Source organism: Zonotrichia albicollis, chromosome 5 (genome assembly GCF_047830755.1).
Source record: "Zonotrichia albicollis isolate bZonAlb1 chromosome 5, bZonAlb1.hap1, whole genome shotgun sequence".
Lineage (NCBI taxonomy): Eukaryota > Metazoa > Chordata > Aves > Passeriformes > Passerellidae > Zonotrichia > Zonotrichia albicollis.
In genome coordinates, this window is record NC_133823.1 from 65,427,380 (window position 1) to 65,444,477 (window position 17,098).

General features: G+C 40.4%; 2 protein-coding genes across 4 annotated transcripts in view; one reads left to right on the plus strand and one right to left on the minus strand.

Moving 5' to 3' along the window:
- Positions 1-2,072: 2,072 nt before the first annotated feature.
- SPARCL1 (SPARC like 1) lies at positions 2,073-15,149 on the minus strand. 2 transcript variants are annotated; one of them, XM_026792530.2, is made up of 11 exons: positions 14,663-15,148; positions 11,487-11,604; positions 11,331-11,384; positions 7,711-8,862; positions 6,955-7,024; positions 6,161-6,288; positions 5,474-5,594; positions 4,568-4,704; positions 3,953-4,101; positions 2,889-3,037; positions 2,073-2,366 (listed from the first exon to the last, which is right to left on the minus strand). In XM_026792530.2, exons 2-11 carry the CDS (start codon positions 11,538-11,540, stop codon positions 2,338-2,340), a joined length of 2,043 nt encoding a protein of 680 aa, XP_026648331.2. In that variant the 5' UTR covers positions 11,541-11,604; positions 14,663-15,148; the 3' UTR covers positions 2,073-2,337. The 2 variants fall into 2 exon arrangements, with proteins under 2 accessions (XP_026648331.2, XP_026648330.2); XM_026792529.2 differs by lacking the exon at positions 2,073-2,366 and having other exon boundaries at positions 2,791-3,037; positions 14,663-15,149.
- Positions 3,004-17,098, plus strand: part of LOC102070591 (uncharacterized) — a 30,795-nt gene continuing 16,700 nt past the window's right edge. For both annotated transcript variants that reach the window (XM_074541975.1, XM_074541974.1), the window contains exon 1: positions 3,004-7,557. Coding sequence is in view for 1 of the 2 variants with exons in the window: in XM_074541974.1 (XP_074398075.1) it covers positions 7,542-7,557 (16 nt within the window). In the remaining variant the exon portion in view is untranslated. The remainder of the gene's footprint in view (positions 7,558-17,098) is intronic.

The window sequence follows — 17,098 nt, forward strand, 5'->3', positions numbered from 1 at the left end:
GACTGTGCCTCTGTGTCAAAGAAGTTGTGACTGATTTGAGGAGCTGAATTTTGTGGTTCCTTTTCTTCCCACGGCTTGTGGGGTACAGTACAGCTGTTGTGGAGACTGCATCATCAACAGAATCACTGGAAAGAGCAGCCTTGAAATATAATCTTGTAAATTGTGCTGGTTTCTCACCCTACAGGTGATGTGAATAACTTGCAGTCAGGAGGCTGATGGGGGCTTTAGCATTTGTGCTGCTAACAGGGGCTGCACAGCAGTTGCTGACACTTCCCTCTCTGTTTTTAATCAATTGCTGTTAATTGTGTACTGGTGTCAGGAGTTGGTGACAGTGACAGCTGAAAGTTGATGTTGAGACCTGAGGACTTCAGGAATTTTGATCCATGGGTTGAAGAGAGTTGGTGATAAATGTCATGGTCTGGAATTACCTTGTGTAACAGTACTGTGACACACTCATGCACTGTTGAGACTTTATCCACATCCTGCGTAACTAATTAATGGGTTTAGGACTTTCTCCTTTTCAACCCTACCCCTGCCTCCCAATTAGCTAGTGAAACCTGGAGGAGTTATGGGTGTTTATGCAGGAAACCCTGGGAATCTTGCAGAGTTATTAGTGTTCTTTTCAAAGGAAAAGGTAGTGTCAAAAGGTATGAATTTTTCTTTCAATCCTTGCTTACCCCTTCCTGCCCGTCTGTTTTCTTCTGTGATGTGCTGCATTGTGCAGAGTAGACTCCCAGCAGCGTAGTTGGATTTTGAAAGCATGATCCATAAGAGCAGACCCTTCTTAGAGAGTCAGGGGATGTGGATCTGCAGTCTCTATCTACAGTTTTTAATACTCTGTCTTGCATCAGAAAACCACAAAATGTTATGAATCATCACTTCTTCAGTTGTTTTGGGTTATTAGTTTGCTTCTCAGCTGATAAAAACTGCAGGTTTTTTTTCGTAACAACCGCTACTATCCTCAGAGAATTGACAGGCTTGGCAGTGGAAATGTGTTATGAAAAGGGTATTTGTTGTTTATTTTTTCATTGTAGATATTCTGACTGTAGCAATGCTGGAGGAGTACTCGGATGATAATACTGAGAGTACTGAAGCTGCAAACTAGAGACAGCATAAATTCTTTTTCCTGAAGAAATGGGAATTTGTGGGTTAAAGTCATTACCTTTTGAGGCCAGCTGTGTACTGGCAGTGTACTTGCAGTTTGAGAGCTGTGTTTCTGCCACCCAACTCTGTCTGGGTTAAACAAAAGACAGAGCAAATAAGCCATAGGCTGCAGCCAGGCTGGAAAAGTGCTGTCAAAATTACTTTCTCTCCCAAGATATTTGAAGTCCCAGAGAAAGGATCTTTTCCAAATGGAACTAGCATAGAGAATGTGCTTTTGTACATGCCATCCAGGCTGAGTTATTTACACTGCTGTGTAATGTTGCAGAATGTGAAGTGAGCAACAAGTCAGGATTATGGAAAAAAAATGGCAGTTCTAGGAAGCAATCTCTGGTTTGTGTAAGAAGTCCTTGTGTTGAAAATAATCACAGCTTAATTCATTGTATCCCAGGGCATCAGCCTGGCATTGGACAATGATTATCAGCCTTTGCTGGTTCAAGAGCAAATTAGCAGAGGGGGATGGGACTTCCACTATTTAAGCTACCAAAATAGCATTTCTCACTCCCATCTTCTTTTCTTTGGAGAGGTGATGTGGTTCAGGTGAAAGGTGTTTGCTGATCATCCTTTGTGGAAATAGCATTTGGGGCTTTTTCCTTAAAGCAGAATATGCCTGGAATGTTTTCAGTGAAGTGCTTACCTTAAAATCACAAATTTATGGGGATTCAGGAATAATCTCATCCTGTCCTGAGTTTTTTTATGCTTAAATTGTGCCTCTCTTGAGGAGAGCAAAAGGTGGGCTAAGGTGGAAGAAACACAATTTTCTTCAACAAAGTTGTGACGAAACCCATATCTCCAATAGACTTCTATTTTATTTGAGACTTCTATGCAGCGTGTTAGGCTGACAATACAGTAAATAAAGGAAACAGATCCCATTTCAGTGGGTGATACTATAATTCTACTGAAGAGTTTTGTGAACAGCTTAGTCATTAGGTTAGTAGTTGTTTATTGGTTCAGAAAGATCATGGATACATGTGGGAGGCAACACTGTTTTTTTAGCTATAAGTAGTTAAATTTTTCTCCTGTTATTGAGTGTAGGAATTTTCTGCACTTGGGTTATTTGATAAGAATTCAGTGATCCTCATTCCACCATTTTCTTGAAGGCTGTTAAACTGTTAATTACAAAAGTAAGCAGGATTCATCAATTTTAGTACAATAGTGGAAGTCTGTTCACTGGGCTCAGAAAAGGAGATTTTCATTTATGTCCTCTGCAACAAAGAAGAAGAAAACATTATTAACATTTTGTGCTGAAGGGACAGTTTTATGCTGTATCACTATCAATAAAGTGACTGATGCTATGAATGAGCAATCACTGGCACAGGTATACATGTACTAAGATAACTCCTTGCAGCTTTCATCCTTCATGGCTGGTAAAGTGTTATCAGAAGAGCTGGAAAAATTCTGGGAAGAGCAAAGGTTCCACGTGTCTGACTTCTGACCAGAATCAGCCTCCACTTAAATTAAGGACTTGCTAGTAGGATTTTAAACACATTTCTTCAGTGTGCTTGTTTGGCCAAATGCCCTCTGTCCCATAACTCTTCTGGGGTTAACCTGTGCTGCGTTGTTAACTCTCTTGACCTTTTGCAGGCTTGTTATTAGTGTTCTGTGTTCCTCTCGGCACTGTAGCCATGGGCTTCTGCTCACAATTTCTTTGCCTTACTTTGAGGTCAGAGTAATGTTCTTGGCAGGAACATTCTGTCAGGTGCATCTGACTATTCTTTTAGGTTTACCTTCCTTAATCCCAAAGCAGTGGCACCATTCCTTCAAAGCAATGAGTTTGTCCTTGTCTCCATCACACTCCTGGAAGAAACGGGTTATGCAGTGTTCCATGGGAACAAGGGAGGCTCTCAAGGGCGCAAGCTCCGAGTGTGTTAATAATCTGAAAGAAAGGACAGGTATGGAGAGCTGCATTTCCTTCATAAATCGGCAGGATTATCAAAGCTGATCTACAAAGATGCTACAAGACAGCAATGATGGCTTTATCAGAGATGCCCCAGTGGATATTGTTGCAGTGCTTCTGTAGTGAATATGTTCCAGGTCATGATAAAGATGTCTAATATCTGATGAGCTAAGTGCTTTTACTGAATGTTTGTTTGCCAACATCTTTTTTCCTACAACAAGTATTACTTTTGTAGTAATTACAGGTACTGACAGGAGCAACTTGCTCACAACTCATCGCTTGTGGAGTTTTGCTGTTAATCCTCAGTATATAAAGCTTGCAAAATGCTTAGCTGTGTTCCAAATGTTCTAAAATAGTAAGTGTGGTTGTCCTGAGATATTGAAGGTCTGAACTTGGAAATACAGATTCCATCACTGGTTGATATGACCAAAACCTTGAAATCTGAGTTATGTTCTCAGAAGGTAGAAGCTTCCTCTGGACTGTGACTATATTTGATCCTTAAACTGACAGATCTTTGTAGTGTTAGCTGAAAATTATGGATACCTCACTAGTGGATTTTTCTGCCAGGGCTCTGTCCTTTGTACTTAGCCTGTTTCTCTTAGCTTCAGTATAACAAGACTTCTTCCTGGCTGAGAGCATTAATAGGTATTAAGACACTGTAGAACTTACAGTGTAATACTTGATTGTGCAAGGCAAGAGGATAGCAGATTCTGACCTAAGATATGATCAGGAAAGCAATAAGAGAAAAAGTTCTGTGTTAGAGAGGGGGTGATAATGGCTTCTAACAGCTAAGGGACTCGTTCTGTATGTAGAGAATCCCTTGAGGTGTGTAGAAAAGTAAACTTGCCTGAGTTTAACCAGCAAATCAGAACTGAACCACATATATTTTTTTACCTGTCAACAGGGTGCTGGTCAAGCTGGTGAAACTGCCAGTGCACAGGATACACATACATGTGGTAATTTTTCTCAAAGTCATGCAGGAGCAGCTCAACCGGGTGGTCACCAGCCACAAGGCGCTTGTCGTTCTGATAGATCTTTTTTACCTGAGCTCAACACAGAAATTGTTATTTTTTGCTTCAGGTTGAAGATCTGTCTTGAAGAGAGCTATCTGGCAAGAGGGTGTTTTGGAGAAATGAAACTTGATAATAAAATATCCCTAGGGAAATGTGTTTTAGTGTTGGTGACCATATGCAGCATGAAAAGCTTGCCTTAGTAGTCCACGACGTTTTTGCTGCTGTCTATGTCACCTTTGGCAGTAATTAGAAAGTAAATTCTTGTGAAATTGTGAAATTCTTGTGGTTTAATTCTCAGACTCAGCTAAGGGGGGCAGTAGTCTCAGCATGTTAGGAGATTAAACCAGTTTTATCCCATCTTCTGTCCTGAGGCAAGCAACACATGTTTTGGGGGAAGTAAGCCATCTTAGAAGTCATCTAATTGATGCCATTTTGTCTGAGATGTTCTGGGCTAGTCCCTATAACTGCATGGTCTTATTTGACAAGGATTGCTGACCTTATTCCTTTGCTTTTCAGTTAGAATCCCAGAAGTGTTCAGGTCACGTTCATAAAATTGAATAAGGATGTTCTTGAGCCAGTCTCGCATCCGGAGGGGAAACTGATCCACTTCATAATCAGTACAGGGGGGGATGTCTGTGCCAAAGAGAAAAGCTTTGGTTAACAAGTCATCTGTTAAGTCCCCATTCGAGCATTTCTGAGATCTGAGATCTACTTCCAGTAAAAATTAGAATTGATGGAGCTGTTAATACATAAAATTTTGAATGTACCTAATATGTTCAATTAAAAATCTACAATCTTTCTCTACAATCTACTAAAAATCACAATTTTTTAGTGCACGTGCTTAACCAGTTGTGCAAACCACAACCTTTATATATCTGTGCAGCTTTTGAGCATAATTGTGCAGTGAAGCTCTAATCAGTCAGTTGCATGAAAGTAGAGTTTTTGACAGCAAAGGAATATTCTGGCTGGAAATGCACTTTCCTCCTGCCATATGCAGCAATCAAAGAGGTTGGAAATCAGTTCTGGCTTTTAGATCCTGACTTCTACATTTTGCATCTAAGTTTGGTTGATGTTTTTTAGTTTTTTGTTTTCCATGGGGATTTGAGGGTTAATAAATGAAAATTTATTAACTGGTCAAGAATTTACAAAAATCTTCAAAGGCTATAGCAATAGGAGCATATAAGGCAGTGCAGGGGGAAGATAAAGTCAACAAAAAATTGGTGTGAGCACAGGAGAGATGTCTAGGTTTCAGATAATTTTTAAACATTGAAGACCTTAATTAGCAGATAATTGATGCACAAGTGGCAGATCACAGGAAGAAGGGCAATTTGGGGCTGGCAGATGTGTTAAAGCTACTGGCTCTTTATACAGAGCTGAATTCTTCAAAGGAAAAGAAGCTTACATTTGCAGGAGCCCATATAGTCTAAGTGCAGCTGGCGTCCTATTTTTGTCCCTTCCAGTTGACATTTGGTGCCAAAGAGCTGACATGTGCCATCATAAGTCTTGTTATCCGTACCACAAACCTAGAGGAAGGAAAACCACCATCCCACTGTGTTGAGAAAAATCCTTGTCACTCGGAGGCATTACAGAAATAAAACATCATTAACATGTGGTGAATACCCACGGGAGTACATGTGATCAGTAGTATTGGAATTAGTTGTTGTTCTGTGCCCTCATGAGGACTAGTTGTCTGTACCTGTATGCCCAGTTATACAACGCTTCAGTTTAGTTCTATGGTTGTAACATAGCCTCTGAGATGCTGTGGGATTATTTCACTGGATGTGAACTAGGCATGTGCTCTAAAATACCAAATGGATACATAGAGTTTTAAGTGACAGGGAAAAGGTAGAATCCCTGAGACCGAGTGAAGCAAGTCAGTCACTCTGCAGTCACATGGGTTCATACTGCTCTCAAACCACACTCAGTGAGTTTGTGTGCTTTATACTTAATTTTTCAATTACTGGAATCACTCAAACTCACTTGCATGCTTTTTAGGGTAGAACATGCTAAATAATAGCAGGGGAATATGTTGTCTTGTGGACACTTTAGGTGGCTTTTCCCAGTCCTGTGCACTGGGTGAAATACTCACATGCTCATAGTCTTTGGTGGGAGGGCAAGCAGCAGGATCTTGGCAAATGCAGTGGGGTTTCCCTTGTTTGTCTGCATGACAGACTTTGCCTCTTTTGCAGTGGAAGTTCCGACATGTGTCTGGCAGTCCTAGCAGGAAAGAGGGACTATTAGAGGTGATGGGATAAAGCCAAGTGTTTGTCAGATACTACTGAGAGCCAAAGCAAAACAGCCCAGTATTCACCAAGAAGTTCAAATGCATTTTTAATTTTGCATTTTTAAGTTTGTTATGAAGCTGGATCTTGTATTGAATAAAACAAGCCGAACTTTAAATTAGAATTTTTTGTGAGACTTCTAGCAGTCCCAGATTTGAATTGGATGGGGAAATTATTATTTGTTTTTAGAAAAAGCTGTTTGTTCTGTAGGGGCTGACATTCAGACATTCACTTCCAGACAACCAGCTTCCTTTGGTGAAACATATCCCATCTGTCTTTGCTAAATCAAGCACTGGCCTTTGTCCCACTCCTACTTGAATTCAAGCTACTGTTCTGAAACTGAAAGCTCTCAGTGCAAGGTAAGCCCCATTTCTGTATCACTGACACAAAAGTTTGTGCACTGCCTACAAATGTTTTTCACTAACAAATTACTAAATCCAAGGGAGTGTGGAAGGGATTCTCTGGGAACATAGGATTAGGCACAAGCACAGTTCAGTCACGTGAAATCCTGTGCTGCAAAAGGCAGAAAAGAAATACAGACCAGCAGGTTCCCCAGCGGCAGAGAGTTGGAAGTTGCATGACAGCTTTGCTTGGGGCTTACCAAGGAGACCCTCCTCATTCCTGCTGCTGACACTTTCCATCTGACCATGGGAACTGTCTGTAGTCTTAACCTGCACAGTCACAGAGGCATAAGCAGAAAGTTGTGGTAAATCTTGGGAAGAAAAAAAATACTTGGCCTAATTTTTTTTTTCAGGTCCAAATACAGAGCTGACTGAGGCACAGTTTGCTGTTTTGCTATGCAAAACCTGTGAGAAGAGCATAAAGCCTCTGGTAGTACTACCATGCTCTTGTTATTTGGGGAAAAAATAGAGTATGAGGTGGAGAGAGAGAGAGAGAGAGAAATGGGAACTCAGTAAGGCCTGAATTTCTTATAATTATTCTATTGACTCTAGTCCTGCCTTTCCAAGCTGTTCACTTTTGTGTAGTATCATTTAAAATCTTTGTGAGAGATGAGTGAGCAGGCTGGCCTAGTAAGCTGGAGACTGGGTTTCAGGTTTTTCATCCGTGTATCTGTATTTATTTGTGTGTTTCATTACACACCCCACTGGGTCTGGAGCTCTTATGTGAATGGTGTTCACTTCCTTTCTAGTCCAATTCACCTTAGTGCTCTGGATGCAGTGACACAGCATGAACCAGAGGAACAGTGAGTATGAGGGGAGATGAGACTTCTGCATATTAATAATATTGTCACCTGTTTTTCTCCAACAGGTCATTTCAATAGTCAGGAATTTAAATTTAGAACTGGTTCCTCTCCCCCTTTTTGTAGTACTCAAGTTTTATTTCAAAGATAATTTACCTTATCTTCACTGTCCATTGAATTCATGTTCTGAATGGAGCTACTCATTTTCAGTTGCTGCTTGTTGTCAGAATTGGGTGGCTCATGATCATAGTAATCTTGTTCAGAGTGAGCAAGGTCTTTAATCTTGACAACTTTGTAATCCTCAGTCTCTCTGTGAACTGCAGTGTCATCTTCAATGGTTCCTTCCCCTTCAGGCTCGCTACTGGTGCTCTCCTGGTCGTTACTCTGGATTCTCTCCTCTTCCTCATAGGCTGTTTCTTTCCAGGTATTGCTGAGATATTCCTCACCACCAATGTCACCACTGTCGTGACTGTCATCATCATTACTGTCTTCCCTATCTTGTGTTTTCCCCACCGCGTCGTGATCGCTCTGGTAGTTCACTTGAATATGGTAGTTTCTCTCTTGACTTTGCTGTTTGCTATCCTGATATTCATTATGGGTTTTTTGAGAGAGGGGGATTTCTTCTTTATAGGACTTCTTCCTGTTCTCCCTCTCTTCTTCCTCTAGGTCAAATTTCTTGCTGTGTCTCTTGGTTTTCCAGGTTAGTTGTCTGGAATCTCTCAGTTCATCATCTAATTGCATGCTGTTCTCATGATCCTGCCTTTTGTATTGGTCACCTTGATGCGTCTGATGGTCTTTGTGCTTTGTGTCTCTGTAATCAGTTTCTTCACCCCATTTCTCGTCCTCTTCTTCCATGCTTTCCTCATCATCGCTTTCACTGTGTTTTTCAGACAGGCCAACAGCATTTTTGTTATATTTCCACATGTTATGCTCATGCTGAAGGCTGAAGGCACCCCCTGGGTGTTCTGTGTGGCCTGGAAGGTGTTGGTTTGCCGTGTTCCCATGTTTCTCATGGTTCCTGAGCTGGTCGTGCTCAGAGCTGGACTGTTCTCTGCCGCTGCTCCCAGAGTCACTGTCCTGGGTATCTGAAGCCAAACCTAGTTTATTGTGCAGTGCAAGGAAATCAATGCTTTTCAGGCTGTTTTTCACTTGATGCTTGCTCCCAGTTCTTTCTTTCTTCCTCATGGTCTGGGGCCCATCCCTGTCTTCAGAGCCTGGTTTTAAGTTTCTGGCAGTGGGCAGCAAATCACCCTCGTCTACATACCCTGTGTTCTCTTCCTTTGAAGCTTCTGGATGAATATACTCACTCTTAAAAAAAAATAAAATATCAGATTAATAAACCTTAGTATTTATTTGAAGCTGATGCAGTGTTATTTTTGCCTTGTATTGCAAAGCATGGCACTGGCTTTATTTGTTTTCTTTGTATGTGCTCCTCTTAAACTAGCCTAGGGCACGACATTCACAGCCGATGTGCCTTCTCTTTCTCAGAAAATCTGTTTATCTGTCCTTTCTTTTATTGATGGAAAATCTGGAGATGTCTATCCAACTCTGTTTCAGAGAGAGATGCATATGGGTGTCTTGTGAAATCTCAGAATGCTTAATTAGTATTTTAGTCATAACCATAGGCACTTGTAGACTACAGTAATTATCACTTAGCTCAGAGAAGGGGGATGTGAAACATAACTTCCTGCACAGATAGGGGAAAAATAAGGGACCTGGGAAAAGAGGAGCAGGCAAAGAGAGTACCTCTCACAAGGTGTCATGGTAGTAATTCCTGAGAAGTGCCCTGCAATGATTTTATAATCCACATATAAATCTACTTTGAGTCCAATCTATCATTACTTCCTGGCTGAAGTCACCAAGAACTATCGTGTGTGATGACAAATAAAATCAACAATAGATGTCTGAGTGCCTTTTTTTTCTTATTCTGTCAAGACAATAGCAGAAGGGGTGCCTTCAGTGGAAATGGTTCAAATGCTGAGGAGAAAGCAGGTACTGAAATGACTGTCAGGTCTCGCTGAAGCAATTGCCTTTCTGCTGCTGTGTGTGTTTCTGAAGAACACCTACGGATGTTCAGTGTTGCCTACTGCTTACAAGAATGTAGCACCTGATGCTGATATTTCTTAAAGCTTTTGGGGGGTTTAATTTGGGAAGAATGGTCCTTCTCACTTGGTCCATCCAAGTTGCTGGAATAGCTTTTTTCCTTTAGTTTGACTGCTTGGAAACAAGCACTCTACTCACAAGCATTTATTTTATTTTTGAAGGTAAGATTGAAAATATTAATTTGATTCTGGTAGATCAGCTATATCCTATTTCCTAATGTCACAGTGGTATCTTAACGTTTTACTGTTTTGTCTTTTGCCTGGTGTCCTTGCTGATGTGGAAATAGTACTGGGAACTATATTCACTGTATCAATTCCAACTCTAACTTTTTCAGGGGAAGACTGTATGTCTAACAGAATCTAACAGAGTCTAACAGAATATAACAGAAATTCACTGTAGCTTTTCCAAACTTCTACAGGTTCAGAAAACACAAGGCCAAACAGTCTTTAAGATTTTCTGTTGTGGGTACCTGTGCTTGAAGTAGCAGTTTGAGAAAGATTTGGCTCATGTCTTGACAGGGAGCCTTGTCCTGCACCAGTTCTGCGGAGATGTGCCTGGGTACAGCTTCCAGGTGCTGCTTTCTGTTATACCTTTGTCCCCTGGGTAAAATCAGCTCAGAACTCAAGTGCTCGTGAAGGAACTTGGGCAAATTTTATCACTATCTGTGATTAGATACTGTGGGGGAGAGCTGGCTTTTGGTAGATGATGCACACACTTGGAACTGATGATTCATTGGCTATTGTAAGGTTTTGCTTTGATGTGTCTTATGTGTATTATTTCTGGTAGAGAGCTGTAGGCTGCAAACTGATCTTTGTACCATTTCCTCTGCTGGATGCTTCATTAGGAAAAGTTAAATTTTTTGTTTTCATACTGCAGAGCATGATCCAGATTGACATGAAATGTATCTGGAAAGCTGTATAGAGTGGGATATAGTTTATAATTAAAAAAATTTAAAATGGTTAGCATAAGAGTTGGGATTTTGAATCTCTTACTACAGAGCATGATATGAGTTTAGTAGTTCTGGAACCCCCAGTGGCTTGGAGATAAGATCCATTGTGTCTGAGTCACAAAGGCTCAGAGCAATAAACAGGAATTTTTATTTGGGTCAGCCATGAATGCAAACCTATGGGCTTCACCATTAGCACACAAATGTGGCACAGGGAGGGCTGGTGCAATCCTCTGTCTCATTGCCACCAGGGCATGTGGCCTGTCAGCCACAGATTACCCTGCCAGGACAAGCTGTGTCCAATGCTCTGCACCATGAATAGTGAAACATATGGTGGCTAAAATTCTTACATATTTGAGACTGCATGTGATCCCCTGGTGTGATAAATTGAGGGTTTCATCCTCCTCCTATACTGGAGCTGTGATAACAACAATTTTGTCACTGGAGCTTATTACTTGTACAAATATGGTAATGATGATATGTGGGGATTCATTTAAGGTAATTTTCTCAATAAGTGAATCTTCCATTTTGAGCTTTAGATTTTGTCCTGTTTGCAATTGTTAATATGCAAGGCATGAGATACTTGGCACTAATTCTTGAGGTGAGAGAGCCTAAAGTTTTTTAACATAAATCAATTTGCTAAGCAATATGTATGTGGTAATGTGTTTTTATATTTAAGATTAATAATGTCAGTTACTTCCTATTGTTTAAAGAACAAGAAGAGTACCTTTTCTGGAGTTTTCTGTCTGTGAGTTCTGAGCTTGTGGTTTACAGGATGGATCTAAAAAAGACAAATATATGAATACCTGCACATCCATAAGCATAGAATATTCTCAGAATAGGAAATTAAGTGCCTGATAATAATAGCATGGTGAGGACTTACTGAAATAGCAAAAACTGGTCCTACAAGGCAAATGAAGAGGGCTACAGCCTTCATGTTTTCCAGATATTGTAGAGGACAATAGTTAATGGTACAGGGGTAGAGCTTAGAGGTTTCCTTTCTGCAAAAAACATGAAAACAAAACAGATTAGGATTTGGGTATAATCACCTAGAAATGTCTGATGGAAGCAATGTAGTTGTTCCCATAAATTGTTAAGGCTAGAGACCCACAAAATTGTTGTGCAGTGTCCTGTAAACTCAGATGTGAGTCCGGCTTAACTAGAGGACACTTTAGTCTCAGTTCTTTGACAGTGATTAAGCTATAGGCTGTGTTCACAAACTCCAGGTGGGTGTTTCTGAGAGGCAGAGCTGTGAACGGACATAGGTTAAGTATTTAAATACTTACAGATAGTTGTAAGTACTTATCCACCCCTATGAGATACCACTTTGTGAAAAATGCCTCTTTTTATTGAGGGCAATAAAGTGAGGCAGTGCGTGCTTGTGGCACCTCTGCAGCTGAGGTGTCTCTTGGCTGATCCCCTCTGTGTCTGGTAGGAAGAGTTAGGTGGTGAAATTCTGCTCAGCAGGTCTCCAAGCTCAGAAGTGCTGCCCAGGTGGCTGGAAGAAGGGGTGCAGTCCTGCTTCTGTGTTTTCTTGGAAATTGTCACCCAAAGTGTACACTTTTGGAAGATCCCCCTCTTAAACAGTGTTTAATGTAATTATGTTCCCTTAATGAAGATCAAAATACTCATTAGTGGGGCATATCTTGTATGCAGTCCATTTTTCCTTGCAGTTAGTCTCCAAATTAAGTCTTGACTAATTATCTATTATCTCTTTGGCATTCACAGTTAGTTGTCCAAGATGTTTTCAGAGGGAAAGGCAGAATACAACAAAAGCCAGTAATGAGCACATGCAAAATGCCTCACTGGGCTGGATATGGGCAGTCACTTCAGATCAGAGCAAGTGTGGTTAGACTGAGGATTATGCAGGCAACTTGTCAGAAATTCAGGGCAATAATCCAACTTCATGTAAAGCCCTAAAAACTGCATACTGTGCTTTTTGAAGGCCTTGCAAGTGACTGAGGAGAAGGATTTGAATGTCAGGTAGGCTTGATTTCCATTTCTTTCTGTTGCTGGTGAGCAACACAGACCTGGGCATGTCGCTTAACTGAGTTTCCTTTTATAAAACTCTCATTTGTCATATTTGTTTTGGTAAACTAGTTTGAGAGTTATAAATGAAAAGTTCTCCATGTTGTGTTTTATTTATAATTGCAATTTTATAATTTGGCTTGTCTCTATCTGTAAATGTTGCCTCTACCACCTTTGCTCAAATAATCAAAAACTAGTTGGAATAAATCTGAGTTAAGGTGGCAGGACAGGGCTTTTGTACTTTCTTTTTAACAGCAAGCCTGCAGCAGCCCATAGGAAGTATAAGGCTTGAATTAAGTATTTGGTCTTGAATAAGTATTAAATTATTAGGGAAGCCTGACTACACTGATTGGAGTGTCCTATGATGGATTGTGAGATGACATTTTTTACACTAAGTGGGAAGGCACTCCATTCTTGCTTTAATTTCCAAATATGTCCTAGAAAAGAATTTTTAAAAGCAATCTTTTGTAACACGTAAGTTTAATACAACTGTCAGAAAGGAACAATTACACAAGAAACTTTTTTTAAAAATATGAGCAGGGAGACATCTCTCTGGGAAAGTAAAATCATTATACTCTGCAGGAGAATTTGTAGCAAGACCTAGCCAAAAGGTGAATAGGAAAATTTCTTGTGTACAATGGGGTTTTTGACAAAGAAATGAGTAATTCAACTATACTTCATCTTGGGTTATTGAGCAAGCAATGCTGACAAGGGATGCTGGGTTTGCATGGCATGGAGGCTACAGGCTGCCTATCTAATAGAGTCAGCAGTCACTTGAAATACTAATCAATTACATGAATCTTTAATAAAAGCATAAGTGTGATACTTTCAAATTACAACTGATATAGCACATTCCTGTCTCCAGATCTGTTTCAAAAGCCCCTTGTGAGAGCATGAGCACATTATACATGTAGAAGCTGGTTCATGTGTGCACACACATAAAACTCATCGGCAGATTTTGATGCAGATTTCTGATCTGAGTAAAAGAAGAGATCACAAAAAGGAAAAAAAAATTAAAGCATTAAAACTATTTCACTCATTCTGTACCAGTAAATAGCTGATAATGAGAATTGATCCCTCTGATGCTGCCAGTTTTACAGCTGCAAAAGCCATCGGACATAAGTCCTTGATGGCTGACTGCAATAAGATCAAAACCAAACCAAAAGTATTTCAGGACAAGTTAAAACAATTTTTAACAAACCATTCACATTAACTTACTGTAATTGTTTAATCTCTTATGTTTCCTTTCTACCATTTAATTTTATTTTATACTTGCGTAGATCTTGTTAGATCTTTAGAGATTTGGTTTTTTGGGTTGGTTGTTTTGGTTTTTTTTCAACCAGAGCTGTCTGTAATTTAAGACCGGATCAAGTCACAATGAGCTGCTTTGATTTAATTTGAGGAGGATCAAAATGAGACTTACTTATTGTGCAGAATTATTTTGATATTAGTTGGTGGGTTTTGTCTTCTCCCAGATCCTGCATTTCTTTCAAGGGTTCCCTGTTTGGTACATGTTTTCACTAGGTCTACCAACACGTTCTTGAAAGGTTCTTCCAAGACCAGTCAGCATTTCTCGCTCTTTCTTTTCCAATATGAGAAAAGAAGGTGAATCTGTTTTTTTGGTCTTGTCTATTGGACTAAGGTTCCTGAACTGATATTTCAAGAGACTGTTGAAGGGAAATTAGGTTGCACCGTGGCTTTCAGCTGGACCACTGTACCGGTTCCAAAGGAGGTGTGTGCTTTTCTTGGCTCTTGTTGGCCATAATGCTTTATTGCTTTGCAGGATCACTGGAAAAATAATTATTCCAGTGGTAAGATAAGGGTTGTGTTCCTAAACACAGAAACTACACATTATTTTCTCTTACAAAGGTAATTTTCTGTTCTAGACATAAACATCTGAAATGTGTTATCCTTAAAACAGATGACACTCTATGAAAGCTTCAGCTCTTTTGTAGTCAGTGGAAAAAAATTGCAGAGGGTTAGATATAAAGCATTCTAAAGTTTAAATTAAGAATAAAGAAGAAACAGTACCATAGCAGTAGAAGAGGTGCTCCTTCTTGGCCTGCCACTGATGTACCAGAAATCCTTGAGCCTTGCAAAATGTGGCTGCTTTTCCTGAGATGTGTTTTGGTGTCTGGAGCAGACCTTCTCAGCATGTGCCTTGCGCTGCAAGTGTCAGTGAAGGAGGATGGTACTCTTTGGGTCTTGGGTGAGCAAGGACTCCTAGGCTTCCATGGGGTGAGGTGGGGGCAGTGGGCTGGTGGAATTCTGGTGGATTATTGAATCAGAAAGACAATTCAGCGCTCACGGGCTCTGGGCCAGCGGAGCTCAGCGGCTGTGTGGGAAGGACATATTTAGTGATTTGCAGGGAGGGGAGCCAAAGGGAGCGGGTGCAAGAGTTTCTGCTGCATCAGCTGCTCCCAGAAGCGCTGAACCAAGGGATCTGCTGGGGCAGCCACACTGTTGGCTGGAAAAGTGGAACACAGGGGATGCCAGCCCCTGCTGAACTGCCCAGTGCTGTTTCAGTATGGTGCACATGGTGCGTGTGAGCCTGCAGAAAGGTAGAAATTCTAAATTAGGTATGTAAAACTCAGTATTGGTTGGAGACTCTTGCATAACTGAGGAGTTTGCTGTTTGGAAGCTGTTGCTATGGCTGTGCTGCCTGTCTGCCATCAGAGCGAGCTGGTGAGGAATGTGGAAACCTCCATGAGCCTCTGCAGCAGAGGCTTTGTGGCTTCTGGTTCTGCAAGCATTAATAAGTTTATTCTTTTTTTTTTTTTTTTTGTCATCTCATTATTCCATAAAATGCTCCACCATAACTGGAATGCTTTCTGGGAAGTTGTCCAAAAATAGTGGAGGGGATGCACCAGTGTAAGGGCAAAAGCACTTCTAGTGATAAAGGCAGCAATCCAGTCTCAAATTCCACATTCTGCCAATATCCTTTCTTCCTAAGGAGGGCACTTTACATATTGTGTTGACATGATTGGAAGAGAGGTTGAAGCAAAATGAAATGAAATACGCGAATGGTAAGAACTGTAATGCAAATGCTGCAAATTCAGTCCCTTTAGATAATATTTTAATTTGTTCTTTTTAAAGTTACAGTTTTTGGCTTCTCTTCTGTTCACCCAAAATGGCAATAGACAATGGGTGTTGATTAGAAAAAATACAGTGAGAAACACTCACACTGTACAAACATTTACCATGTTTTATGTGGCCAACCGTGAAGTTTATAGTTAATAAAAAAATTTTTAAAAAACCAAAAGAGCCTGAAATCAGAGCTGAGCCCTCACTCTGTAGACCAAGCAGAAAAAACCCCCTTTGACAAAAGTCCATGAGAAATTCTTTAAATCCTTTTCCCTTTTATCTCTGCTTCTCTGCCTGGAAACTAATCCATGCCTATTGGAGTTGAAATTCTGCTTGTCTGTCAGCCAGTCGGTGCCTGAAAGGAGTGGGCATTATTTCAGAACTTCCTGTTTGTTTTTTCTTTTGTTGTGCATGCTGAAAAGATGATTGGTTTTATCTATTCAAAACTCTTTGTGCTGTACCATCAGATTAGCTTTACTGGGTTATCAAAGATAAGTGGCTTTGCTGTGATTTTTCAGTGTTTGAGATATGGATGGACTCTCAGCTGATATAAGAAAATTGTTCAGGTGGCAACCCAGAAATTAGGACAAGTACAGCAATGTTAATTTTATGGTAACTAAATGTATGAAGTCTTTTTGTCATAAGATTTTCTGATAATGGCTATTAACCTTGCCTTGAAGTTTTTAATTCACAGAAAAAAGTGCTGGGCTCTCAAGAACTGTGCAGAAACTTGAAGTGGAAATTTGTAGGAGTTTGAAGGTTATTATTGGAAAACTGTATGTGATTTGTAGGCTTTGTCTGATTCTGTGTTTAAACATCTTTCTTGGGAATTGCAGGACAGTGGGGAGGAAACATTTTGGTTTGGAGGATACTGAGGAATTATTGCTTATCAGAGCTGTTACATATTTACAAAATACTTCATTAAGCAAAATCTTCAATCTTTGCTTTTGATGAAAAAATGCTTCAGTTGAGAACATCTCTGGTTGTTTCCTGATGTCGCTGAGAGGTCTGGGCTTGTCCTAGTGCTGCAGTCCTCAGCCAGTCCCACTGTGTCGGGCACTGTGCTGTTTGGAAACCTTTCCAGTGGAGGATTAGTAATTCCCTAACCAGAAACAGGTGCTGGGCTATTGAGGTGAGGTATGGGGGGAAGAGGGGAGGCAAGCAGTTGCTGAGCTAAGTGAAAGGGAGGATATACAGCAAACAATAAAGATTAAACATAGAAGAAAGAAAATAGAGGAGTACAGGGAGGTGAAAAAATCTGATTTATCTGTCTCACTGTGGCAGCTGCTAGACAGACACTTTAAACAAAGGAAGAAGAGCAAAACCTTCGAGGATTTTGTGTTATATTTATTAATGTACCCATCTCTGGCAGCAATGATCTGT